Below are 26,074 nucleotides of genomic sequence, written 5' to 3'. Positions count from 1 at the left end.
TTCCCTGCCCCAGTCGCCCAGAGGAGGGGGATGAGGTGGAAGCTCTGGGCTTGAGGAGAGGGGCAGCCCCCTGGATGTTCTGGGAAACAGTGAAGTGGGTCGCTGGCTGGGGAGGTAGGTGAGGATTTTAAAAACATGGCAGGTTTATATGAATTTAATTAATGAATTAATGAATCTCTCTTGTCCAGAAATCACAATCCATACCCAGGGGATTCGTCGCAGTTTTCAGTAAGGAAATACAATAAGCCTTTAGCTTATTAAACCATCTACGGCCTTTCAACCTCTGCAGGGAGGGTTTTCATTTGTCATTATGCCACGTTTTTTTTTAGTCAAAACAAAATAATAAATAAATAAATTCCTTCCAGTAGCACCTTAGAGACCAACTAAGTTTGTTCTTGGTATAAGCTTTCGTATCGCAAGCGACCCTGTGATCTTGAGATGAAGGGAAATATAGAAATTTTAAGGGTAAAATAAAATAAAAATATTGCCTCACAGGGTTGCTGTTGAGGGTGGAACAGAGGCAGAAGGGAGCCAGGGAAACTTGAGTGCATGGGAGTAAAAGCAAGACAGAAATGTAATCAGAAAAAGGGCTTTTAATTGAGTTAACTTATATTTGATTGTGTTGTTAAGTCAGTTTGAGGCTTTTTTTGTTTTTGAGTAAAGCAGCGAAAAAAATGTAATATTAAAATGATAACTTAAAAGACTAATATGCATTCTATAATTGCAAAATGCATAAAATACAGATAACAATAACTAGTATTATATCAGTATTGTATTTAATAATTAAAACAAAATAAAAAATCCCTTCCAGTAGCACCTTAGAGACCAGCTAAGTTTGTTCTTGGTAGGAGCTTTCATGTGCATGCACACTTCTTCAGATACCATTTAATATTTAATAATTGGTATTGCATTTAATAGAGGAAAATAACAGAATGGGAAAAACCAGAGATTTATTCAAGAAAATTGGAGATATGAAAGGAACATTTCGTACAAAGATTACCACAATTAAGGACAAAAGTGGAAAAGGACCTAACAGAAGCAGAAGACATCAAGAAGAGGTGGCAAGAATACACAGAGGAATTATACCAGAAAGATATGGAGGTCTCATACACCCCAGAAAATGTGGTTGCTGACCTTGAGCCAGACATCCTGGAGAGTGAAGTCAAATGGGCCTTAGAAAGCCTTGCTAACAACAAGGCCAGCGGAAGTGATGATATTCCAGCTGAACTATTTAAAATTTTAAAAGAGGATGCTGTTAAGGTGCTGCACTCAATATGCCAGCAAGTTTGGAAAACTCAGCAGTGGCCAGAGGATTGGAGAAGATCAGTCTACATCCCAATCCCAAAGAAGGGCAGTGCCAAAGAATGCTCCAACTACCGCACAATTGCACTCATTTCACACGCTAGCAAGGTTATGCTTAAAATTCTACACGGCAGGCTTAAGCAGTATGTGGACCGAGAACTCCCAGAAGTGCAAGCTGGATTTCGAAGGGGCAGAGGAACCAGAGACCAAATTGCAAACATGCGCTGGATTATGGAGAAAGCCAGAGAGTTCCAGAAAAAACATCTACTTCTGCTTCATTGATTATGCAAAAGCATTTGACTGTGTCGACCACAGCAAACTATGGCAAGTTCTTAAAGAAATGGGAGTGCCGGATCACCTCATTTGCCTCCTGAGAAATCTCTATGTGGGACAAGAAGCTACAGTTAGAACTGGATATGGAACAACTGATGGTTCAAAATTGGGAAAGGAGTACGACAAGGCTGTATATTGTCTCCCTGCTTATTTAACTTATATGCAGAATACATCATGCGAAAGGCTGGACTGGATGAATCCCCAACCGGAATTAAGATTGCCGGAAAAAATATCAACAACCTCAGATATGCTGATGATACTACCTTGATGGCAGAAAGTGAGGAAGAATTGAAGAACCTTTTAATGAGGGTGAAAGAGGAAAGCGTAACATATGGTCTGAAGCTCAACATAAAAAAAACTAAGATCATGGCAACTGGTCGCATCACCTCCTGGCAATAGAAGGGGAAGAAATGGAGGCAGTGAGAGATTTCACTTCTTGGGTTCCATGATCACTGCAGATGGTGACAGCAGTCACGAAATTAGAAGACGCCTGCTTCTTGGGAGAAAAGCAATGACAAACCTAGACAGCATCTTAAAAAGCAAAGACATCACCTTGCCGACAAAGGTCCGTATAGTTAAAGCTATGGTTTTCCCAGTAGTAATGTACGGAAGTGAGAGCTGGACCATCAAGAAGGCTGATCGCTGAAGAGTTAATGCTTTTGAATTATGGTGCTGGAGGAGACTCTTGAGAGTCCCGTGGACTGCAAGAAGATCAAACCTATCCATTCTCAAGGAAATCAGCCCTGAGTACTCACTAGAAGGACAGATCCTGAAGTTGAGGCTCCAGTACTTTGGCCACCTCATGAGAAGAGAAGACTCCCTGGAAAAGACCCTGATGTTGGGAAAGATGGAGAGCACAAGGAGAAGGGGACGACAGAGGACGAGATGCTTGGACAGTGTTCTCGAAGCAACTAGCATGAGTTTGGCCAAACTGCGGGAGGCAGTGAAGGATAGGCGTGCCTGGCGTGCTCTGGTCCATGGGGTCACCAAGAGTCGGACACGACTGAACGACTGAACAACAACATTGCATTTAATAATAAACTATTATATTAGTATTCTATTTAATAATAATAAAAATAAGAGTGCTGTAACTCTATATAATAGATATTAAACGTTCAATATTGCCACTGATGGTGAATATTAATTGGGATGGTAATTAATCCTGCCACTTACGGTAATAACTAATATTGTAACCTGGCCTGGCGCTGTATTGAAAGTAAGACCCAAGCGACAGTTCCGCCTTTTGGTCGTTAGGGGGCGTCCCCTCTATGACGTCCTTCTGCGCATGCGGCCATCACACTCCCGAAGTTGTTCGAGGCAGAACGCCGGACGAGCGAAGCCCGGCGAGCACTGCGCATGCGCGAAAGCCCTTTTAAAAATCTTATCCCCGCGAGACACTCTTCTCTGCCGATGGGAGGCGAGGCGTTGCTACGGTGATTCCCTCTGGTCTTTCTCTCCACACGCCCTTCTGCGCATGCGCTTGGACAGAAGACCGGACTGGGACGGCGGGGGGGGGCCAGTTCACGCATGCGCTTTTAAGGAGGCGGGGCGTTGCCACGGTGATTCCTCTCCACACGTCCTTGTGCGCATGCGCTTTGGCGGGAGACCGGACTGTGGAGGACGGGTAGCCAGGAGGCCGCGCAGGCGCAGGCGCCTCTGAAGAAGCGGACCGTTGCCACGGCGACTCCTCCCCCACGCCCGGTCGTCTTTCTCGCCACACGCCACGCCCCTCCGCGCATGCGCTCCCCGCGCCCCGTGCGCCTCCTCAGGCCGGGCAGAGCGGCTCTTTTGCCCGTGGTCGTCGCAGTGTATTGTGGGGAGTGGCTGAGGAAGTAAAATGGCGGACCTGGCTAACGAAGGTAGGCGGCCGGGGGGGGGGAGGAGGGCAGGCGGCGGCGGAGGGCGAGGGGCGGCGGGGGGCCCGGGGAGGCGGCGGCGGGGGGGGAGCCGCGTAGGGAGGCGCCGCCCGCCAGACCCAGGAGGAGGTGCCGCCCACCCCCGCCAGGCCCGGCCCAGGTAGGGCGCGGCCAGGCCGGACAAAGGGAGCAGCCTCTGAGGCGGGGAGAGGGCGCCTCTGAGCATGTGCAGAGTGCTGGCGCGAGGGGAAGGACTGAACGGCGAAGGGAGGGCTGCAGACTCCGAGCCCCTCGGAACGAAGGGCAGCCGTGCCTCTGAGCATAGGCGGAGTGCCCGGGCGGAGCAAGTGGAGTTACGCTCAGGAACCTCTGAGCATGGGCAGAGCTCCTGGTCTTCTTTGGAGGAGGAGGAGCCTGGCGTGCCCCACCTCTGGCCCGCCCCCCGTTTCCTCGTGAAATAAGGGCATGATGGATGTTGAGAGGCAGCAGTGCCTCTGAGCGTAGGCAGAGTGCTTGCCCCAGGGGAGGCGGGCGGAGGGAGGGCTGCAGAAACCGAGGGGAGGCGTGCCTCTGAGCATGGGCAGAGTGGCGCCAGCAAGTGGAGTCCCGCTTAGGATGAGAGGCGGCAGGACCTCTGAGCCTGGGCTTGTTTGGAGGAGGAGCCCCCCTCCGTTTCCTCGTGGAAATAAACGGTGAGGCAATTATATTATTGTTGTTATTATTATTATTAAATTTCTATACTGCCCTAAACCCAAAGGTCTCAGGGCTGTTCACATAAAAATTTATCACATGTTGAGAGGTAGCAGCGCCTCTGAGCATAGGCAGAGAGTGCTTGGGCTGAGGAGCAGACCAGATTAAGAACAGCTGCCCCCTCCTGCTCCTCCCCCCTATATATATATATATATGTATTTATGTATTGCGCATATTGGTGCAGGTAGGTGTTTTAGACTGCAAAGGAGAGGATCAGCAGAGGGAGAGAGAATTGAGCTAGGTAGGGAAAGGGGAAACCAAGCCCGGTTCAGGAAGAATAGATGATGGGAGGCGAGAGTGCCTCTGAGCATGGGTGGAGCGGGAAATGGATCTATCCTCAGAAAGCCCTTGCTTCCTTTCCCTTCTCTTTTTCTCCCAATTGTAACTTCAGTAGTGGATTTCTGTTATGCCGTATAGTAGGGTGAATGCAACAGTTCCTCTGAGCATGGACAGAGGACACTGTGCATGAAAAGTGGGGGAGGGGAGAAGCACCCTGTTGACAGAATCAGGCAAATTCCTGGAGGCAAATTCCCCTCCCCTGCAGAATACTAGATGGCGCTAGGGTCCCGATTCGGCTGCAGGGCTCTTCTGTTCTTAATAAAGAGCTTCAAAGCTCAGTCCTATGCAATATTATTGTCGCCTGTTGCAGATGCTGCAATAATTGGCCAAGGGTGCCTCTGAGCATGGTGAGGGCGAACAGCACCACCTAGGCAGAGTTTAGCCCTTGGAAGCCACGCCCCCACTTTTAGAAGACATCTGAAAGCAGCCCTGTATCAGAAAGTTCTTAATGCCTAGACGTTTTATTGTGTTTTTATATGTGCTAGAAGCTGCTCAGAGTGGCTGGAGAAACCCAACCAGGTGGGCAGGGTGTGAATATTATTATTATTATTATTATTATTGCTAGGTGGTTGAAGCATGCTTCTTTTTTTTTAAAAAAAGGATCCCCTGAAATCGAGATTGAATAGGACAATCTCGCTGTGGGGAGGGGATAAGCTCTTGCTGATACTAATTTCCCTTGGCTACCCCAGAATAAATTGCAAGAGGAGACAGTGCCCCTGGCCATAGGTGGAGTGCCTGGCCTGAAGCAGCCCCTTCCTCTCTTTCTGTAGCCTGCCCTGGAATAATGAAAAAAGGGAGGATGGTTTCCTCAAAACCACCTTGTCATAACATTATTAAAACCCTTTTTTTCTCCTCAAATTGCAGAATTTCAAAGGCAAGCAACAAATATGCTAACACGTTAAGAACAGCCTCCCCCCCCCCAAATAAATCTCCTTTCACCAACTTGGGTTTTCCAGATGTTCTGAAGTGCAGCTCCCATCAGCCCCATCCAGCACCAAGAAGTGGTGATTTAAAAAGAAAGAAAGACGGGCTTCAAAGAACGCCTTTCTTGGTCCTTTCCCATTTTCAGAAAAGGCTATAGCTCAGCCGTAGGACACCTGCCTTGCAGGCAGAACGTCCAGGATTCTGTTCCCGGCAACATCTGCAAGGTACAGCTGCCAGTCAGTGTAGTTAGTCAGTGCTGAGCTAGGTTGAGCAGTGGTCCGACTTGAGATATGGCCTCTTTCTGCGTTACAAGACACTTCGGGTGATTTCCAAGAGACAGAGTGCAGTAATCTCTGGGCACCACAGCCTAGCCTGAGGCAGGTGAATATACCACTCCCTAAGCATGTTCGAATCCCCGCAATTGACAGGGTGAGCTCCCGTTGCTCGGGTCCCTGCTCCTGCCCACCTAGCAGTTCAAAAGCACGTCAAAGTGCAAGTAGATAAATAGGTACGTTTCTGGCGGGCAAGGTAAATGGCGTTTCCGTGCGCTGCCTATGGTTCTCCAGAAGCGGCTTAGTAATGCTGGCCATGTGGCTCCCCGTCGGCCAGTAAAGTGAGATGAGCGCCGCGCAACCCCAGAGTCATCCGCGACTGGACTTAACGTCAGGGGTCTCTTTACCTTTACCTTTAAACTTTAAGATTATAGACAGATTGCTTGGAGGATAAAGTTCTGTGGCTGCTAGTGGGAGAGTTGCATCCTGTTGCATTCAGGATCTTCTTGGGCGCTACCCTGGCTGACCACTTTGAGAACTGGACCCCCTGAATCTAGCAGCCCGGCTAGATCACAGTGAATGATTTCCCCTTTTTCAAAGACCTTCTTGCAGCTGGGAGGCCGGTGTTTTGTTTTGTTGTGTTTTGTTTTTGGTAGCTTCCTTGACAGCAGGTTCTGCTTCATTTAGCCAAGGAGACATTCTGGACAGATGCAGTCTTAAGTCCGTGAACATATCCCGTTAGGTTGCCTGCCCAAGGAGCTCAGAAGACCATCACTAGACAGAGCAAGATGTCACTTGGCTGCCCAGAAACATGGCTGGTTTATGCTTTGGAAATATAGTTTAAAGCTGGTTACGGAATTACGGTAGCCAGGTCTCCTGGGCCTTACAAAAGCTGAATTCTGGCTTGACTGCTCTGGCTCTCAGATGGGTTTCCCAAGCTCAGTCAGAAGGTTTGAACCTATAAAGACCTTTGTGCTGCTTGGGACCCACCGGTGTACCCCTCAAGGACGGCCTCTTCCCTCTGGGAGGCAGCAAGAGAACCAGCCCTTCATCAGTGGTGGCTCCCCAACTGCGTAATGCTCCTCCCCGCGGTCTCATGCCTGGGTGCTCCACGTTGTCAGATTTCAGGTGCCAGGCAAAGATTCTCTGTTCTCCCAAGCAGGGTGGCTTGTTTTGGTGATGTTTTGGGCTGGATATTTTCTTGGTGGTTGTGGATGAGCACTTAGTAAGTGCCTATATTTATTGTTTCATATTTTATAGGTTTGGGTTTTGTTTTGTTTTGGTAAATCATGCAGGTGCAGGGTAGGTATTTTCTACTCTGATTGGCAGCAGCTCTCCGGTGAACATTCCCAGCGCTACCTAGAGACGTCACTAGGCATTGATCCTGGGGACTTTGCATGCAGAAGAGGTGCTCTGTCATTAAGCTGCGGCCCTTTCCTGTAAAATTGACTAAGATTCTAGTCCTCATTGCTCTGAATAAGGAAGATAGGAAGTTGCTGACCTTCGCTGTTGCTTTGTAGTCCTGTACATAATTTTTTTTTGCAAGGTGCTCAGAGTTGTAAAAAGCGGCAAAGACACTTAATAAATAACAACGAGGTTGTCTTTCTGTAGCGGTTGTGGTCTCAGTTCCGTGCACACTTCTGAGGACGCAATGTCAAAATACCTTTGGCTCTGGGGATGTTCCCCCCCCCACTCAGTGGCTGCCTGTTCAGTGGGACCTGAGTTCCGAAGGTCCTTGTTTCCGGATACCACACGGTGTGTGGTTATGTGTTTGTGAAGACAGCAGCAGGCTGTGCTTTCTGAGTTAACTCGAGTTCCTTTCTGCTTTTTGTCTCTCTGCAGAAAAGCCAGCCATCGCCCCTCCCATCTTTGTGTTTCAGAAGGATAAAGCACAGAAGGTAAGGAACCAGGGCTTGGAGAGGGGGCTTCCCAGTGTTGCCCAGCAAGTAGACGGCTCTTGCTGGGAAGGCGAGGTTAAGGGCTGAGAGGGACACGCACCCCTTCTTGTGAAGCTGGGTTCGGGGAACCTTTGGCCCTCCACTTGCTGTTGAACGACAGCTGCCATCGTCCCTGGACAGCGACAGGGCTGGCTGCTGGTAGTTGTAGTTCCTCAGCCTCTGGGGGACTGAAGGCTCCTTGCGCCCACATTCAGAAATCTCCAGGAAGCCTCCAGGGAGCAGCCCTGCTTTGGGCAGGCCCTGAGGAGGCTTGGTTCAGGACAGCAAGGTTTCTATGCAGAAATGGAAAGGTTTGCAAGTCTTCCCCAGCTAACGTCTTCACGTTTACATCCTGCAGGGCAGCTCGCAACCAGACAATCATATGGCAGTGGGGGGGGGTGCATCCCATGTTAGTCCTACTCAGAGTAGACACTGTGAAAACACTGGGCATGGCTCCCTTATTTATTCGCTTGATTTGTATCCCACCTTTAGTCCAAGGAGCTCCGTGTGGCATGCCTGTTTTTCCTTCCCCTTTCCACTGTTTTCTTCCCAAGGACCCCCCGAGATAGGTCAGGCTGGGAGCTGTTGACGGGACCTGAAAGGTCTCTTGGTGGGAGTGAGGTTGATGGTGAGAGAGTCGCAGTTAGGACTCGATTAGATCAGTTGGTTCAGTCGGGAAGAGCGAAACGCCCCCACTTTGAATCAGCCGAAGAATTGACTGTCAATTTGAGAGGGTCAGTGTTGTCTGTGTTCTCCAGACTTTGTTGGACTTCAGTCCCAGTATGAACGAGGGCGGGACTGTTGGGGAGGGGGGTCCTACCAGGAGACGACAGAGCTTGAATTTGGGCCTTTCCTCAATCAACTAGAAAGGTCCTCCATCAGTGGGGAGGCAGGTTTCTTTTTATTAGAACAAATTTGACGCAATTTAATGCAGACCTTTGATAAAAAGCTCCTCGCCTCACAAAAAGGGGAAAGCGTCGCGCCTTCTACGATTTCCGCCTGCCACAACACGCCTGGGTGCGTACTATCTTGTTCGTTTTTATTTTATTTGCTTGCTAAATTTGCCCACTGCCCTTCATCCAGAGATCCCAGGGCGGTTCACAAGGTAAAAATGCAAAACAGGAATGCAAAATACAGAACAGAACAAAAAGCAAACCAATAACCCCCTCTTGCAAAAACCATCAGAAGGCCGCAGAAATACGAAGGCCCAGTTATAGAGAGACGTTTTTGCCTGGCACCCAAAGAGATGTAATGAAGGCGAAGCTGCCTCCAGAGGGCACCCCGTATATTAAGCAGGGGTGAGGGAGAATGTGGCCTTTGGTGCTGTCCCCAAACCACTCACCCCTCCTCACCCTTTGCACCCTTCCCTGAATGGTGGTGTTGGTTTTTTTGGAGGGGGGCTGGCTGGGGTGTGTCCTTAGACTCTGACGGCCCCTCTTGGTTGTCCGGATCGCGGGGCGGACATGCACAAATATGTGTAAAATCTAGCCTACTGTACAAAGGTAACTGCTGCTCCGCTGCCCGGTTTTGCCTCTCGCCCCTCCCTCCATTGGCACAACGTGGCCCCTGGGAAGGGAGGGCAGCCCTCAGGCCGAGGGAGCTACCTTGGCCCCAATCTTAAAGCCCAAAGCTTCACATCCCCCTTGTTTTGGGAGCAATTGTTCATTTTACCCATGGGCTGATTTTGTTATAGGCAATCCTATGAATGGTGGATTAAAAATCATTTGGACGGTGGCCCTGATTTCTTTGCAGCGGCTTTGCAACTCCTTTGGGTTTTTTGCCCCGTGGTGTTTGTTGGAACACAGTAGACTTTGCTGCCCTGAGAATCCACTGGCTTCTGCTGGACTTGAGAATCGCGTGTTTTCTCTGTCAAATCAGAGTGGAAATATACCCGGGCCCATAGGGCTGAGTCTTAATATCATTATTTTGTCTATGTGTTTTGGTCTAAGGCAGTTTTAAGGCTGACTTCCCTTGAGCCACCCCTACAAAAAAGTTGTGCTTTGAATAGCTTGGCAATGTGGCGTTTTATCGGAAGGGGTGTTCAGTTTTGAATCCACCCACCTTTGCTTGTGCAGTTCTGTTTTTTCTGTGTTGCATATGTTGGATTGTGAGCCCACAGGCAGGGACAGCCTGATCTTCTTATAGGTGCCTGGCTCATATCATTTTCTTTAGGCGCTCTGGATGTGTGAAGTAGCCACAATAATCTTATCTAGCGCATGGGTGTTATCCATGCCGGAGACGAAGCCTGCTCTGCAGGGCCGTTGCACATGGCAGTGAGGATAGTAACACGTAAATTCTGCCTTTCCAAAGGACCTAGGAAGAGACCTGCAAGTTCAGGCCGTATAGTTCAGGGGAGGGGGCGCTTTGGAAAACAATCCCAACATAGACCCGTAAAAGCAGCTTGGAAAGGCCTGTGTGTGTTGCTGCAGCCTTGCAAAGCGATCCGTGGCGGTTTAAGGATTTTTTGCTTTCCTCGTGCAGCGGTACCTCTGTTCTCAAATGTCTCCGCTGGCGAACGTTTTGGAACCCGAATGCCAAAAACCCAGAAGTATATGTTTCCGTTTTCGAATGGCTTCTGCAGCGTTTTTCAATTTTCTCTACTGAGTGTGCAGACTCAGTTTTCGAACGTTTTGGAGTCAGACGGTCTTCGGGAACGGGTTATGTTCGAGAACCGAAGTACCACTGTACTGGTTTGTTGTCTTTGTTTTTTTGTAAACTGCTCTGTAGAACAGCAGACTCCTTGGGGTCTCATCTCTCTTTTTCAAGGGGGGGTGGGTTGTTGATGGGAGACGGTAGGACCTCAGGAGGCCTGCTTGCCCCGAGAACCAAACCCAGTGCCCAAAACACAGGGGACGCCATGGGGGCCTTCACGCTGTGGGACCGTGATGCTAGTGGTGATGCCCGGCTCCCAATGGACACCCCCCCGCGCCCTTCTCCCTCCTTCCATTGCCTGGCACTGAAGGGCTCTTCTTCTCCTTTGCCCCCCAGTCCCTTGCAGAGCAAAAAGGGGTGTCGGACTCGGGCGAGGACCCCCCGGGAGAAGCAGAGCCTCCTCGCCGGCCTGCGGGTCACCCCAAGTCACCAGGGGGGTGCAACTTTGAGGCTCCCGCCCCCCCAGGGGCCGATTCCCGCATTCTTCCGGTTCGGCCCGGACTGGCGAGGGTAAGTCTTGGAAGAGCTGGCCGGAAAGGCCTTCCATGGAAACTCTCTCTTGAGTTCTGTTTCTCCCCCCCCCCCGCCCCAACCCCAAAGTGTACATTTTCTCTGCACACACACATATATATATAAACCCAGCCTTGCAGTTTAACTTGTCTGCAGCGGCACAAATGCCTTCCCAGAGCTTTGGTTTCTCCCTCCAAATGTCAGCAGTGCTGGGAGAAGAGGATACAGTTTCTCCTAATTTCCGCTGCCCGAGGACTCCATTCCCCCAAGGGTGCAGTTTTCGGAGGGCCAGAGGCAAAAAAAAGGGGGCCGTGCAATCAATGTGGTTCCTTGTACAGTAGGCTGGCCAGATTGTCACAGTTCAGGGTACTTGATGGAGACAGGAAGCCGTCCCAGCGAGAGGCGTGGTCCACAGAGGAGGGGTCCCCACACCCGTCTCCATGCCGGCCGAGGAATTGGATGCCCTCCCAAAGCCTCTGACTTTACATCCGCTCTCAGGCCTGACCATTGGCCCTGCTGGCTGCTGGGAGGGCACAAACGTGGCCAGCCCGGCCTGGAGACACCAAAACAGGCTTCCTTTGCCCTGTATTCGGGGGTGAGGGTGAGGGTGGCCGGCCGCTGTGTGAGCCTTGGGAGGGTCAAGCTCAGGATGGAACAGGTGTTCCGAGATTGGGCTGGACAGTGGTTGGGTGCGCATTAAGTGGAAATTATGGGACAGGGGTGGGTGAAGGTGTGCTCGGTACAGGAGGGAACGAAACAGGGTGTTGTCTTTGAGAGTGCCAAGGATGCAGTCCTGTTTTTAGAGGTTTAAAACGGCTAACAGGTGCCCCACGAGTTCCGAGGCAAGGGTGGGATAGAAATACAAAAGGGGTGGTATTGGTTTTATTTTTATACTGCCCTTCGTTCCAAAGAGCCCAAAGTGATGCGGGAACCCATACTTTTGGGGGTGAGGGGGAGCATGGGGTGTTTCCAGGTCAGGAGTGCCCAGTTTTCGAAATCCCCCAGGTGCCAGGCCCGTTTTGCAACTGGCGTGAGTCTGATTGCAACCGCATGGAGATCTCTGGGTGCCAGGTTGGCAATGGGCATCGCCCTCTGGCTGGGCCCTCCAGCTTTCTTAAGCAGGTCAGCGGAAGAAGAGCTCATTTGTTGCATTTATCTCCCACCTTCGCCCCCCCCTCAGTTACTCCGTACATCATGGGTAGGCAAACTAAGGCCCGGGGGCCGGATCCAGCCCAATCACCTTCTAAATCCGGCCCACGGACAGTCCGGGAATCAGTGTGTTTTTACATGAGTGGAATGTGTGCTTTTATTTAAAATGCATCTCTGGGTTATTTGTGGGGCATAGGAATTCATTCATTATTTTTTTCAAAATATAGTCTGGCCCCCCCACAAGGTTTGAGGGACAGTGGACCGGCCCCCTGCTGAAAAAGTTTGCTGACCCCTGCCCTACAACAACCTTGCGAGATAGGTGAAGAGGCTGCGACTTGACCCCAAGCTCACCCAATGAGCTTCATGACCAAGTGGGGATTTGAACCCTAGCTCTGCGTTGCCCACGCCGACTGGCATCAGCAGCGTTCCAGGGTTTCAGGCAGGGGTATGGATATGCCGACGGGGCCTTTGGCGACCTGGGGACCAAAGGCCTGTAAACGGAGCAGGCGCTGCACCCCTGAGCCAGTGCCCTTCAATGGAAGGCAACCTGGTTCTTGGAGGGGGGAGGGGGCGAGGGAGAGGAAGGTGCGCTAGGGAGGTGTCTCTCTTCCAACAGAACACTTGCCGCCTGCCATTTTTGGAAGTATGAAGTGAAGAGGGCACCCTCGCTATTTAATCTGGGACAGCGCTTCAGCCTTGGCAGCGTTCTGAAATCAATCCGCCCCCTGCCCCCCCCCAGGGTGGCCCCCCCAGACGCCGCTGGGGCTCAGGGCACCCATCAGCCCCAGAAGCCGGCATGGCCTCCAACGGGAGGGAACGAGAATTGGAGACACAGCAACATTTGGAGGGCCACAGATTTCCCATTTATTGGCCTGAGTATCCTGAAATGGAAGTTCTCCTTCCCTCCTTCCTCCTCCTGTTCCATCCTTGGATGCAACTCTCCCAAACTTGCTCTCCTGTTCTGTGTTTTGGGCCATTTTTTACTTACCTTTAATTGATTTTTTAATAGCGTCAAATAGCTTTTGGCGTGGGGGGGCGGGGAGGAAAAGAAATACAGAAAAATTCATTTTTAAAGAAAAGTTTTCACGGTTATCCAGCTGTGCAAAACATTAGGAAGAACTTCCTGGCAGTAACAGGTCTTCTTCGGCAGTAGAAGGTGGTGGGCTTTCCAGCTGCGATTCCTGCATTGCAGGAGGTTGGGCCAGAGGATCCTTTGGGTCATAGAGTTGGAGAGACAAAATAAAAAAATTCCTCCCAGTAGCACCTTGGTATGAGCTTTCGTGTGCATGCACACTTCTTCAGATAACTAGTAACTAGAGTTGAAGAGGACATGGAATATCATCCCTTCTGACTGAACAATTCTATGACTTCCCGAGTGCTTAGCAACGCATTCCAAGAGGGAAAGGATGCCTGCTCTGTCATCACAAAGGGTCCCGCCGCCTGAATTAAAACAGCTGCTTGCTTTTCTTTTCTTCTTAACTTAAAAGATTTAAAAGTAAACTTGGAGTGTGCTAAATCCAGACACTCGCATAGACCTGTGGGACCTTCTTAGCTGCCATGTATGCATATAAAGGGGTACCTTGGTTCTCAAACTTCATCTGTCTGGGAGTCGGTTCGACTCCTGGAACCGCTCGGAAACCAAGGTGCGGCTTCCTGCAGCCAATCAGAAGCTACGTCGGACGTCCAGCTTCCTATAAGCATTCGCAAACTGGTCTTAGGCACTTTAACCGCCAGATCCTTTTCGCTTTCATGAGTTGTTTTCAAGGTGGGCGATTTGCCAAGGCTTGGATTCTCAATAAGTGTGTGTGTGTGTGTGTGTGTGTGAGAGAGAGAGAGAGAGAGAGAGAGAGAGAGCGCACAGTGGACCAAGACTTCCTCCTTCAGATCCTCCTCCAGCAACACCAAATCCCATAGTCGAGAAACAACCTATTCAGAGATGGGGGCAATTCTTGGGTGTGCCACAAGATTGCTGTTGTTGATTTTGTGTGTGTGTGTGTGTGAGTGAGAGAGAGAGATGCAATCTAACTCTTACACGCGTGTATATATATATTTGTTACAGAGGTCAGCAGATGGGTCGAGTCCAGAAGACGGGGAAGGTGAGGGAGACCTCGTGTCCGCTGCCTAGAGACAGTCCAGAGGCGCCCCGAATCCCCATTCTCGGGGTGATGATCCCGCTGTGCCAGAAAGAGACACTGTCGGGATGGGTTGTGCGGAAGGCCGAAATCTTTGCGTCACCGGCCAGGGTGCATGGGCTTATTTCACTCCAGCTGTTCCGGCCAAGGGTTTCACTCCCACAAGTAAAGAAACCTCCCTGCAGTCAGGGATGCCGGCTCTCGCGTTGGGCAGAGGGAGGAGGCAGGTTCCAGGGGAGGGCCAGGCAGCAGAGGCAAGGGATCGGGGAGGGAGAGTTGTGAGCTGGCCGGCCAAGGCTACCGGGAGTCAGAGGCCAGCAGCACTTTGGGAACCGCAGGCGCCCCCTTCCTTAAGGCTCAAGACGTTTTGCCACCTGAGGACCAGAAAGCACCCTCTCCCAGGGCACAAACAAACCAGTTGGGCTAGTAATTGAATCTTACTCGGAAACTGGTGGGAAGACACCGTAGCAGGCACAGGGCAGGCCACACGGCAGTGACAGCTCTGGCCGCTTCTCGCCCCTCGGCTGCTGCCCCCCTCTTCCTCACGGCAGGGCCGGCATGGAAGACACGGCCGCCAGAGGAGTGCCCATCTGTTTCCAAAGCCTGTTTCCAGGTGGTCCCTCCTGCTAGCCGGGTTTCCACCCCGAAGGCTGAGACGGCACAAAGTGCTTCCCTTTCACCCTCTCTCTCTCTCTCTCTCTCCTTCCCCACAGAGTCCGACCGAGAGGATGGGAGTTACTGCCCCCCCGTCAAGCGCGAAAGGACCTCTTCCCTCACACAGTTCCCGCCTTCGCAGTCAGGTAAAGGGGGCGACTTGGGTGCATCCTCCCCATCCTTTCTCAGGAGGAGAGGGGGACATGTGTTTTCTCAGGGGGCTTGCTGCATTTCAGCTCGGAGTGGAAGGGGAGGTAGATCTGGGAATGGGAGTGGCTGCCAGGAAACACAGCTCTGGGCTCCAGATTTTGTGCTGGGCTGGATGGGGAAGGCTGATATCGGAAGGAACGGCTGTGATACAAATTGCCCATTCCCTGTCTAGCACTGGAGAAAGCGGGTGTGCAAATTAAGCGGGAAATGAAATGGCTTTGGGGCAGATGGGCTGTTGGCCTCATCTTGCAAAACTTGCCTTCTGTTTTTACATATGCTTATTGTGGGGACGCAGGTGGTGCTGTGGGTTAAACCACAGAGCCTAGGGCTTGCCGATCAGAAGGTCGGCGGTTCGAATCCTGCGACGGGGTGAGCCCCTGTTGCTCAGTCCCAGCTCCTGCCCACCTAGCAGTTGGAAAGCACGTCAAAGTGCAAGTAGATAAATAGGTACCGCTCCGGCAGGAAGGTAAACGGTGTTTCCGTGTGCTGCTCTGGTTTGCCAGAAGCAGCTTTGTCATGCTGGCCACATGACCCGGAAGCTGGACGCTAGCTCCCTCGGCCAGTAAAGCGAGATGAGCGCCACAACCCCAGAGTCGGACGCGACTGGACCTAATGGTCAGGGGTCCCTTTATCTTTACCTATTGTGGGGAGCCAGCGGTGTCCTGGTTGGGGATACCACTCAGTATTGATTTCACACACACAAGCATTCTCTCTCTCTCTCTCTCTCTCTCTCTCTCTCTCTTTCTCTCTCTCTCTTGCTGTTGCTCTCTTAACTGCAACAGGGGGTCTTTCCTCAGCGCCAGGGAAAATACGCACTCCCATTTTGTAGAAATTGCTTAGAAGGAAGCTGCGTGTTTTGTCCTCTAACCTTTCCGGGGACAGTTGGAAACATACTCTAAATGCTCTTTCCCTTAAAAACCTGAAGCCTTCCTGCTAGGAATTATGTATAATGAAATCCCCAAAAAGTTCAGGAGAGTCTTTATGTATGTTACGGTTGCTGCCGGAATTCTAATTGCAAAAGGCTGGAAGGGAGAGGATATCCCATCCAAATTAGACTGGCAAAATCAAATAAGAGAGTGCGCTGAGCTGGCAGGATTATCAGCAAGGCTAAGAGAACGTTACAGATGGAAAATTTGTCAGAGAGTGGGATATATACAGAGTCTATGTAAATAAACATTGTCCAAAGATCAATCCGTTGGCAGGTTTTGATTGAGCTTCGGTGTGTAAATAGGATAATTTTATAAAATAAAATTTATAGTAAGGTAAATAACATGGGGAGAGTAAAGTTTAAGCGCGTATTTAAGGAATTCAATTCAGGAACACGGGAAGATCGGAGGTCTTGCCAAATTGAATCACAAATGGATGTACAAAGCAAGTATTAGTTTAAAAAATGAATAATTGTGGGGTTTTTTTGTTTCTCATTTTGCCTATAACATCTATTGTACATTTCTGGTATAGAGTTATCAATCAAGAAAGCAATCAGAAATGGAAAAAAGGAAACATACTCTTTAGAAAAGAAGTTGGGGTGGGGATTTGAACACAGATCTCTCCTAGCTTCCGCACTTACTGCCCTCTTATGCTGATTCTCTGGGGGCGGGCAGCAAAATAGGGGCTCTGAGCACCCTCTCTCACCCTCCTCCCTCTCTCCTCCAGTGACAAAGAACAATGTCTTTATGCCATCAAGCTTATGTGAGCCTTCGGCGGGGAACTCCGACTCTGAGCCAGGTGAGGGTCTTGGCTGAGCTGCCTGTCGCTCCTGCCTCCTCGCCCCCTCCCAGTGTTGGAAGTGAGAGAGAGAGAGAGGGGGCAATGTTTTTCATTTTTCATTCTAGAGGAAAAAAGCACTGGATTCAGGTTGAAGCCTCCCACTCTCATCCATGGCCAGGCGCCCAGCGCAGGTAAGGAGTGACTTTTTTACCTGAAGGCACTGGAAAAACCAGGGGGAGGGGGCTATGTGCTGCTGGTATGATTAGGTTAATATTCCACCTTTCCTCCAAGGAGCTTGAGGTGGGGTCTGTGGTCCCCCACCCCACGTTCTCACAACAGCCCCGTGGGGTAGATTAGGCTGAGGGACAGCAGCTGTTCCCCAAAGGTCATTAGTCCCCAGGACGTTTCCAAGCAGAATTGAAAGGGTTGGTGGTGCTGACTTTGAAAGCCCAAAACGGCCTCGCCCCTGTATCCCTGAAGGAGTGTCTCCACCCGGACACCAGGGTCCATCTCCCAAGGGCAGAAGACCCCAGGGAATCCTTTCTTCTGTTCTTGTTCCCCTGCAGGGGTCCCCAGCCAGAAACCGAAGGAACAGCAGAGAAGCGTCCTGCGCCCGGCAGTATTACAAGCCCCCCAGCCAAAGGCTTTCTCGCAAACAGGCAAGTGACTCTCTTGGGCGCGAGAAGCACCCAGGCGCAGGGAGCAGCGAGACTTGTTTCTGGCAAGGAAGAGGGTCCCCATCTAAGCCCAACATCCTGTCCAACCAGGATGGTGCTGGGGTCTAAGCCGCTGGGCCTCTTGGGCTTGCCAATCGGAAGGTCAGCGGTTGGAATCCCCACAATGATGGGGTGAGCTCCTGCTGCTCTGTCCTAACTCCTGCCAACCTAGCAGTTCGAAAGCACGCCGGCGCAAGTAGATAAATAGTGCTGGGACGGGAAGGTAAACAGCGTTTCCGGGCACTCTGGTTTCCGCCATGCGCCAGAAGCAGTTTAGTCCTGCTAGCCACATGACCCGGAAAGCTGTCTGTGGACAAATGCCGGCTCCCTTGGCCTGAAAGCAAGATGAGTGCCGCAGCCCCATAACCTCCCAGGGGTCCTTGACCTTGATCTTTTACCCCCAAAGAGACCCCCAAAGGGAAGCCCCCGAAGCAGGAGACCACTGTTATCTCAAAGGAACTTAATCACCGCCACCACACACCCCGAAACGTGTTCTGGGTTTTCACCCAACCCTCCAGGGCAAAGGGAGATTTCTGTCACACAAGCCAAACTCCTTGTGCTGATGGAACCCAACCCATCCATGTGCAGTCGTACCTCAGAAGTCGAACGGAATCCGTTCTGAAAATCCGCTTGACTTCGAAAACATTCACAAACCAAAGTGCGGCTCCTGCAGCCAATCGGAAGCCGCACCGGACGTTCAGCTTCCAAAAAGAGTTCGCAAACCGGAACAGTCACTTACAAACGTTTGACTCACAAAGTGTTTGGAATCCAAGATACGACTGTGTTGATTTCGCTTTATGGTAAAACTGGGTCATGGATGTGTGTGTTCTTGCATACATTTGGAAGCAGCAGTGCTCCTGAATGCTGTGCCCAGGTCCCCCTTTTTGGCTTCCCCTCGGGGCTCCTGCCTGGCCAACATGAGAACAGGATGCTGGACGAGACGGGCCTGATCCCGCGGCCAGGCTCTGCTTCAGCCCTTGCGATTCTGCCCCGCTTTTAAAACCCAACAAAACCGCCGCAGAGAAATAAGGGCTGTTGGCAGAACGAAGCCGGTGCTCCTTGCGTGCTTTTAAACAGGGCGTTTTCTCCGCCGCAGTTCCAAGCAGCGGGACTAACGGCGTAAGTATCCCTCCGGATCCCGTGTCCGCCGTGTCGGAATCTGCAACAAACGCCGTGCCGAAAAGCCCCGACACAGAGGAGAAGGTGAGTTTCGGGAGGGAGGACGTGGGCCAGCGTCTCGTCTGCCGGTCCTGGATTTTTATTCTGCAATTTGATGATTGGCTTGTGGTGTTGGGGGGGCACCCTTGCTGCAGGAATACGGGGGGCTCCCTCAGTACAGGCATTCCCTGGCTCCCAAAGACACACTTTTTTAGGCCAGTATCCCTCCCGAACTTTTAGCTGTTTTGGTGGTGCTTTCCAACCGTTTGTTTTTGTGCGTTGCTTAAGGAGTCCAACAGCACCTCGGAGACAGAGAAGGCCGACCAGAACACGCCACAGTCCTTCGTGTTTGGGCAGAACCTAAGGGACCGTGTGAAGGTACGCGTAAATTTGATAGTATGATGGGCGGAGTGGGAGTACTGTTGGCACCCATCTGTCCTGAGAGACAAGGGAGTGAAGCCAAATAGCTGTGTGAGCAGCATCAAAGTGACCTCCCCGGGGTGCAAGCCTGGGTAGTGTGTCTGGGGGTCCTGGGCTGCCCACATGACAAGACCCCCCCCCTCGGCCTCGCTGATGGGGGGGCCAAAGGAAATCAGAGCAAGACGTTTTTGGTGAGGAAGGAGCTGTGCAAGGCGTCATCCAACTGCCTTGGGGACTCCAGATTTTTGTTGGGTTTATTTCTCAGCCTTTTCTTCTCCCAAAGATGTCCCACAAAGTTTCGGGTCAGCGTTTTCCTCGACGGGCTCCCTTCCCAGGTGGATGAGCCCCATCTGCCCCCCCCTTCCCTCTACAGTGCTTTCCTGTCCTATGTATAATAAACTGAGCTAGAGGGAGGCAACGGCCACCCTTAGCCCTCCCCACCCCCTCACTGTTCCCCGTCTCCATCCCAGCTAGGGGACGAAGCCGACGGAGCCGCTGACGCACAGAACTCCCGGCTCCCCAACTCGGAGGCACCTCTGGCCACAAACTACTTCCTCCAGTACATCAGCTCCAGGTGGGGAATTCCCCCTCCCCTTCTCCTCGCTCTCCTTGGGTTCTGCAGCAGCCTTGAACCCCAGGCCTTCCCTCGTTCCTCTGCACCGAGAAGGCGGCGAGTCTGCCATGTTGCTATTGCAGGGGGGAAACAGAGCGTTCCTCTTTCCCCTGCAGCATAGAAAACTCTACGCACAGCGCCGAGGCCCCCAGCAACAAGTTTGTGTTTGGCCAGAACATGAGCGAGAGAGTCTTGGTGAGTGGCACCTTCCTTCTTCCCGGAGACGGAGAACAGCATCCCTGCGAGGCCACTGACCATCTGTTTGCCTTCCTGTTTGCTGCATTTCTATATATCACTTTTTGTTTCCCAGGAGCTGGAGGCGTCCTGCATGTTTCTCCCCCTCTGAGGCCCCGCAATGACTTGTGAAGGTTCCTTGGGGGGCCAGTGTCCGCCTCTAAGCCTAGCCGGCCTCCCAGGGTTGTTGTGGGGATAGAAGGAGGAAGTGCGGGGAACCGTGCACATCGCCTGAGCTCCCAGCAGTAAAAAAGGCGGGGTGCAAATTCAATCACTCAATCAATTCTTTGAATACCAAAGTGAAAACAAATCTTTTTCCCTCTCCATTTGGGGGGCAATCGAGGTTCTGACAGCCATCTCAATTGCTCCTGAGAGCTTTCGGTTGACTGTTCCGTAGATTTAGGCAGCAAAGATGGAATGGGGTGCTTGAGTGTCCTGGTTTCATAGAATCATAAAATTGTAGAGTTGGAAGGGACCCCAAGGGTCATCCAGTCCAACCCCCTGCAATGCAGGGGGAATCTCAGCTCAAGCACCCCTGACAGATGGCCATCGAACCTCTGCTTAAAAGCCTCCAAGGAAGGAGAGCCCACAACCTCCCTGGGGAGTCTATTCCAGAATTCAAATACTCGTGGGCAAGTCCCACCCAGGTGGGAACTTATTGCAGGGCAGCCAGCTCAACTTACCAGCGGGATTCAGCCCCTGGAAGCCAGCCTGGAGCGTTTCCTCAGTAGCGCCCCTGTTTTCTGACCGTCGCTCCTTTCCGGCAGAGCCCCCCCAAGTCAAGCGAAGCCAGTACAGACAGCATCAAGGAGAACGCCGGCGGAGATTCGGGCTCGGAATCCTCGTCGCAAGAAGCCACTCCCGAGAAAGGTACGGTCGCTGGGCTCCCTCTTCTCCCCGTCTCCCAGGAGCCGCTCCCTCGGGGTCCGTCGACTCAAGAGTCACACGCGCAGAAGTCTGATGGGTTTTGGCAGCTGCACACTTCCTCGACCTGTATGTCAAAGCAGGGAGGGGAGGAACCATTCGTGTTGTGGCGCTTTATGAAGATGCTATACACCCCCAGCAAATTGGCCAAAATGTACAAAACCAACTCAAATTTGTGCCGGAGGTGTAGAGAGCTAGAGGGAACGATGTACCACATGTGGTGGGGTTACAAAAAAATAAAATGAAGAGCTTTTGGGAACTTACCGGTATATATAACAAATTTTAAAACTTGTTTTAAACAATGTTTAAAACAGGGTTTTTTTGTAGGCAACAACGGCAGCAAGGATGCTGATTGCCAAAGGGTGGAAAGGAGATAAGATCCCATCGAAAGAGGAGTGGAAAGTTAAACTGCTTTAATAATAATAATAATAATAATAATAATAATAATAATAATAATAATAATAATAATAATAATAATAATAATTTATTTATACCCAGCCACTCTGGGCGGCTTCCAACAGAATGTTAAAATACAATAATCTATTAAACATTAAAAGCTTCCCTAAACAGGGCTGCTTTCAGATGTCTTCTAAAAGTCTAGTAGTTGTTTTTCTCTTTGACATCTGGTGGGAGGGAGTTCCACAGGGAGGGCGCCACTACCGGGAAGGCCCTCTGCCTGGTTCCCTGTAACTTGGCTTCTCACATTGTGGGAACCGCCAGAAGGCCCTCGGAGCTGGACCTCAGTGTCCGGACTGAACGATGGGGGGTGGAGACGCTCCTTCAGGTTTACTGGACTGAGGCCGTTTAGGGCTTTAAAGGTCAGCACCAACACTTTGAATTGTGCTCGGAAATTGTACGTGGAACTAGTGAATGCGACGGAAAAGATCGGGGATCGGTCGACCCAAAAGCTTAAAAAGGAATGGGAGATTCATAGGCAGTATTTAAAAGAACATTGTCCCCATATTAAAACTTTGGAATGCTTTGAGTAATTATCAGAATTGCATATGGTATAAAGAACACAAATAAGATATAATACAGGCTAAGTTTATTTTAAAAATAGAGACCAGTATCGAGGAAGCAAAGAACCCACAGCAAGGAGGTCAGAAGTCGATGGCTGGAATGTTTTTGTGTTTCCGCCTTGTACTGTTTTCTTCTCTTTTTGTGTGAGTTACGTGCTGTGTTTTTATTATTATTATTTGTGTGTCTGTGACGTTTAAACCGGTATAGATTGAATTTTAATTTTAATAATAACGTGGCCTACCCGTTCTCCAGCCAACAACATTTCAGAGTCGCTAGCCGAGTCTGCTGCAGCCTACACGAAGGCAACGGCCAGGAGGTGTCTTCTGGAGAAGGTGGAGGTGATCACGGGGGAAGAAGCCGAGAGCAACGTTCTACAGGTAAGCAGGAGAAGCGGGCGGGGGCAACGGCTGCACCCCAGCATGCCATCTCTGCAGGGACCAGCCCATTGGCAACGTTCAAGACAGCTGGATTGGTCGGAAGCACAGCAGCTGTCAGAAGTGATTTGGGAGAAGGGTGGACTAAGCTATACAAGCATAATATAATATACTATATAATATACTAAATATATAAAAAATGGGACGTGGATGGCGTTGTGGGTTAAACCACTGAGGGCTTGCCAATCAGAAGGTCGGCGGTTCGAACCCCCACAACGGGGTGAGCTCCCGTTGCTCAGTCCCAGCTCCTACCCAACCTAGCAGTTTGAAAGCACATCAAAGTGCAAGTAGTTAAATACATACCGCTCCGGCGGGAAGGTAAACGGCGTTTCTGTGCGCTGCTCTGGTTCACCAGAAGCGGTTTAGTCATGCTGGCCACATGACCCAGAAGCTGGACGCCGGCTCCCTCGGCCAATAAAGCGAGATGAGCGCCGCAACCCCAGAGTCGTCTGTGACTGGACCTAACGGTCAGGGGTCCCTTTACCTAAATATAAAATAATATACAGCCGTACCTTGGCTCTTGAACTTAATCCGTTCTGGAAGTCCATTTCACTCCCGAAACCGTTCAAAAACGAAGGCGCAGCTTCCAATTGGCTGCAGGAGCTTCTAAATCTAATTATCTAGATTGAATCTCCTGACTCCCCCCCCCCTAACTACCATCCCTTCCATGGGTCCATTTGAATCTGTTTTCAGCTGCATATCCCTGCTTGTCTAAATTCTTGTCTTCCTGACTTATCCAAAGATTCTGTACATCAGTGTTTTTCAACCACTGTTCCTGCCACGAGATGTTGCCTGGTGTGCCGTGGGAAAAATTGAAAAATTACTTTATATATAGTCAATATAGGCACAGAGTTAATTTTTTTAACATTTTCTAATGGTGGTGTGCCTCGTGATTTTTTTCATGAAACAAGTGTGCCTTTGCCCAAAAAAGGTTGAAAAACACTGCTGTACATTACAAGTGTGTTTTAAAACCCTTGTATATAAATCACAAACTTTGCCCCTTGTTTTATAAAGTTCTTGTCTTCTTGATTTCTGAGCTACCCATTTAGTTTTGCCAGTTTGGCATAGTCCATCGACTTGGTTTGCCATTCTGAGTTGGCACCTTGTTGACTGGCGGCCCCTGTTCCCCTCGCAGCCTCATTCCCGCCAGTCTCGGTGCTCTGCGCATGCTCCAGCTTCCTCTTCCCACAGATGCTCCTTGCTGCTGCTGCCGCTGCCTTCTGTGCTGGGCACGTCCTGGAATTCCCGTTCGCGGGGCTTTGCTGGGAACGGCAGTCTTTCCTCCTGCAGCTTTCGATCTCTGCTGCCTTCGCTGTTAACGTTCTTCAGCCCCTTTCCTCTGTTGCAGATACAATGCAAGTTGTTTGTCTTTGATAAGAACTCCCAGTCTTGGGTCGAAAGAGGCCGGGGACTCCTGAGGCTGAACGACATGGCTTCCACAGACGACGGGACGCTACAGTCGCGCCTTGGTAAGGGCAGGTGTAGAGAGCAGGAGACAGATCACTTCCGTAGAAAGATATTCATAGGCCACTGATTCCAACTGAAACGAGGAGGAGCTTTTGGGCAGCAAGATGATGCGATGATGGTGATAGTGATGATATTTATGCCCCACCCACCTGGCCGGGTTTCCTCAGCCACTCTGGGCAGCTCCCAACAGAATATTGAAAACACGATAAAACATCAAACATTAAAAACTTTCCTACACAGGGCTGCCTTCAGATGTCTTCTAAAAGTCAGGGAGTTGTTTATTTCCTTGTCATCTGTTGGGAGAGGGCACCACCACCAAGAAGGCCCTCTGCCTGGTTCCCTGTAACCTTACTTCTCGCAGGGAGGGAACCGCCAGAAGGCCCTTGGGAGAGGGACCCCAGTGTCTGGGCAGAATGATGGGGGTGGAGACGCTGTGATCCGAAATAAAACGCCTGGTTGCTCTTTCAAATCTCTCTCTCCTCAGTGATGAGAACGCAAGGCAGCCTTCGGCTAATCCTGAACACCAAACTGTGGGCTCAGATGCAAATTGACAAAGCCAGCGAAAAGAGCATCCGAATCACAGCGATGGACACAGAGGACCAAGGAGTCAAGGTCTTCCTTATATCGGTAAGGAGGGGGGTTGTGCTTCGGCCCCTTCACAAGGGGCAGGGGGGGCGGAAGTCGGGTCCGCTGGCCCCATGGGGAGCTGTGACTTCAGGCTCCTCCGAAACAAGGGAGCAGGGCACAAAACAGCCAATGAAATTCAGCGCAAGGGGCGGAAAGACTCGTGTCCGCACTTGTGGCGTCTGGACGCGGTGGAGCCACAACAAACGACATCTCCGGGTCTCAGCAGATTAGCCTGAGGAAGGCCTTAGTTTGCCCCCCCCTTCATTAGGGTTACATTAGGAAGAAAGAAGAGGGAAGAGGTGGAGGGGGCGCCCCCCGCCCGCTTTTGAGCCGTTCTTTGCCCCCCAGGCCAGCTCCAAAGACACGGGGCAGCTCTACGCGGCCTTGCACCACCGGATCCTGGCCTTGCGGAGTCGGGTGGAGCAGGAGCAGGAAGCCAGCAGCGCGGCGCCGGAGCCTGAAGTGACCCAGTCCAACGAGGAAGACAGCGACGACGACGTCCTCGCCCCGTCAGGGTCGCCTGGAAGTGGTGAGCAATTTCCCTGGGGCCTTAAACAATCTCCCACGTTTCAGTTTCCTAGACCGGGGGCTTTGTTTTATTTGCAACTCATGCGGATTTATTTGACGGCTGCAGGAAATTCATAACGAAGCATTAGGGGCGGGGGAGAATAACTCTAGTCGCCTGCAGCTGCACTCCGGTCTCCCTAGGTGAGCACCAGCGGCTGGTTTTGCAGCGCCTCCTTCTCTCCCTCCCGCAGGTCCCACCAACGAAGGGGACGGGCAGACGACAGGCGGCACATAGCAGCCACGATCCGCGCCGCCGGCAAGAGCCGCCGCCCCCCACCGACACCACCGCCCACTTTACAGACCCCCCCTCTTGCGGGGCGGGGAGGGACGCCCTCCCTCCGACCAGCTCTTGCTCCGGGCAGCGACGGAAGCGATCGAGATTGACGAACTCTGCACATCCCAGTTCTGGTTTTTTTTTTTTTCTTCTTCTTTTCCCCCTTCCTCCCCCATCGTGCGTTGGACTTTTGGGGGGGGCGGGGCAGGGGGCGGATCTGTTGATTCCATATTAAAACGAGAAAACGAAACGCAGCAGACTTTGGACAAAACAGGCTGAATGTGGTTTTGGGACATGTAAAAAAAAGAAAAAAAGAATGCTCATCATATTGATGAGCCCAGGGAGGAGAGAAATCCCCTTTTCCTCCCTTCCTCTCTCTGCCACCCCCCTCTCTCCACACTTGGTGAATATTTGAGGTGGGGGGAGGCACCCTGAGACTCGCCACGACTTGCCCACGGGGAACCTCCCAATTCTCCTCTCCAATATCCCTCGAGGCCTGCGCCGCGGATGAAACCTTCCTCCGACCGCCATCCCTGCTGGATTCCACACGGAAGACTCTTCCCCCCCCCCCCATTTGCCGTTTTTTCCTCCTTTTTTTGAAAACAAACACTCGCCCCGGCAGAAGAACCTTTTGCCCCCACCTTTCTTCCGACGGACGTCTCTTGTCGTGTTTTCTCCTTCCTCGCCTCGTCCCCAAACATCCACCCAATCGTGGCTGACACGAAGAGACGCTTCGCTAATTTTTTTGGGGGGGGGGATCTTTTTAAAACTCTGCCTTTTTCCCCCGGTTCCATCTCACCAGGCCGAATCCTTCCTCTGGTTTGTTGCTGTTATTATTATTACTACTGGTTTGCCTGGCTTCAGTCGTGGCAGAAACTACTTCTTGAAAGGTA

The 26,074-nt window shown here is 51.3% G+C and overlaps 1 protein-coding gene across 5 annotated transcripts; it reads left to right on the top strand.

Annotated features, from left to right (window-relative positions):
* Positions 1 to 24: 24 nt before the first annotated feature.
* RANBP3 (RAN binding protein 3) lies at positions 25 to 25,428 on the top strand. 5 transcript variants are annotated; one of them, XM_033136667.1, is made up of 18 exons: positions 25 to 114; positions 7,619 to 7,674; positions 10,702 to 10,875; positions 14,084 to 14,120; positions 14,870 to 14,956; positions 16,674 to 16,745; positions 16,853 to 16,918; positions 17,294 to 17,386; positions 18,540 to 18,646; positions 18,890 to 18,979; positions 19,492 to 19,595; positions 19,751 to 19,829; positions 20,636 to 20,738; positions 22,065 to 22,189; positions 23,625 to 23,715; positions 24,198 to 24,340; positions 24,689 to 24,869; positions 25,099 to 25,428. In XM_033136667.1, exons 1-18 carry the CDS (start codon positions 75 to 77, stop codon positions 25,140 to 25,142), a joined length of 1,692 nt encoding a protein of 563 aa, XP_032992558.1. In that variant the 5' UTR covers positions 25 to 74; the 3' UTR covers positions 25,143 to 25,428. The 5 variants fall into 5 exon arrangements, with proteins under 5 accessions (XP_032992558.1, XP_032992556.1, XP_032992559.1 ...); XM_033136665.1 differs by having other exon boundaries at positions 23,595 to 23,715; XM_033136666.1 differs by lacking the exon at positions 25 to 114 and adding an exon at positions 3,401 to 3,494 and having other exon boundaries at positions 23,595 to 23,715.
* Positions 25,429 to 26,074: the final 646 nt, after the last annotated feature.

The sequence above is a fragment of the Lacerta agilis genome, chromosome 18, assembly GCF_009819535.1.
Source record: "Lacerta agilis isolate rLacAgi1 chromosome 18, rLacAgi1.pri, whole genome shotgun sequence".
Classification (NCBI taxonomy): Eukaryota; Metazoa; Chordata; class Lepidosauria; order Squamata; family Lacertidae; genus Lacerta; species Lacerta agilis.
This window is presented reverse-complemented; position numbering and strand designations above follow the sequence as displayed.

Coding starts and splice junctions, on each gene's coding strand:
- RANBP3 (XM_033136665.1), top strand. CDS start 75: ATGTTCTGGGAAACAGTGAAGTGGGTCGCTGGCTGGGGAG. Junction 18,647..18,889: donor GCCCCGACACAGAGGAGAAG/GTGAGTTTCGGG, acceptor GCGTTGCTTAAG/GAGTCCAACAGCACCTCGGA. Junction 20,739..22,064: donor AGAAGCCACTCCCGAGAAAG/GTACGGTCGCTG, acceptor CCCGTTCTCCAG/CCAACAACATTTCAGAGTCG.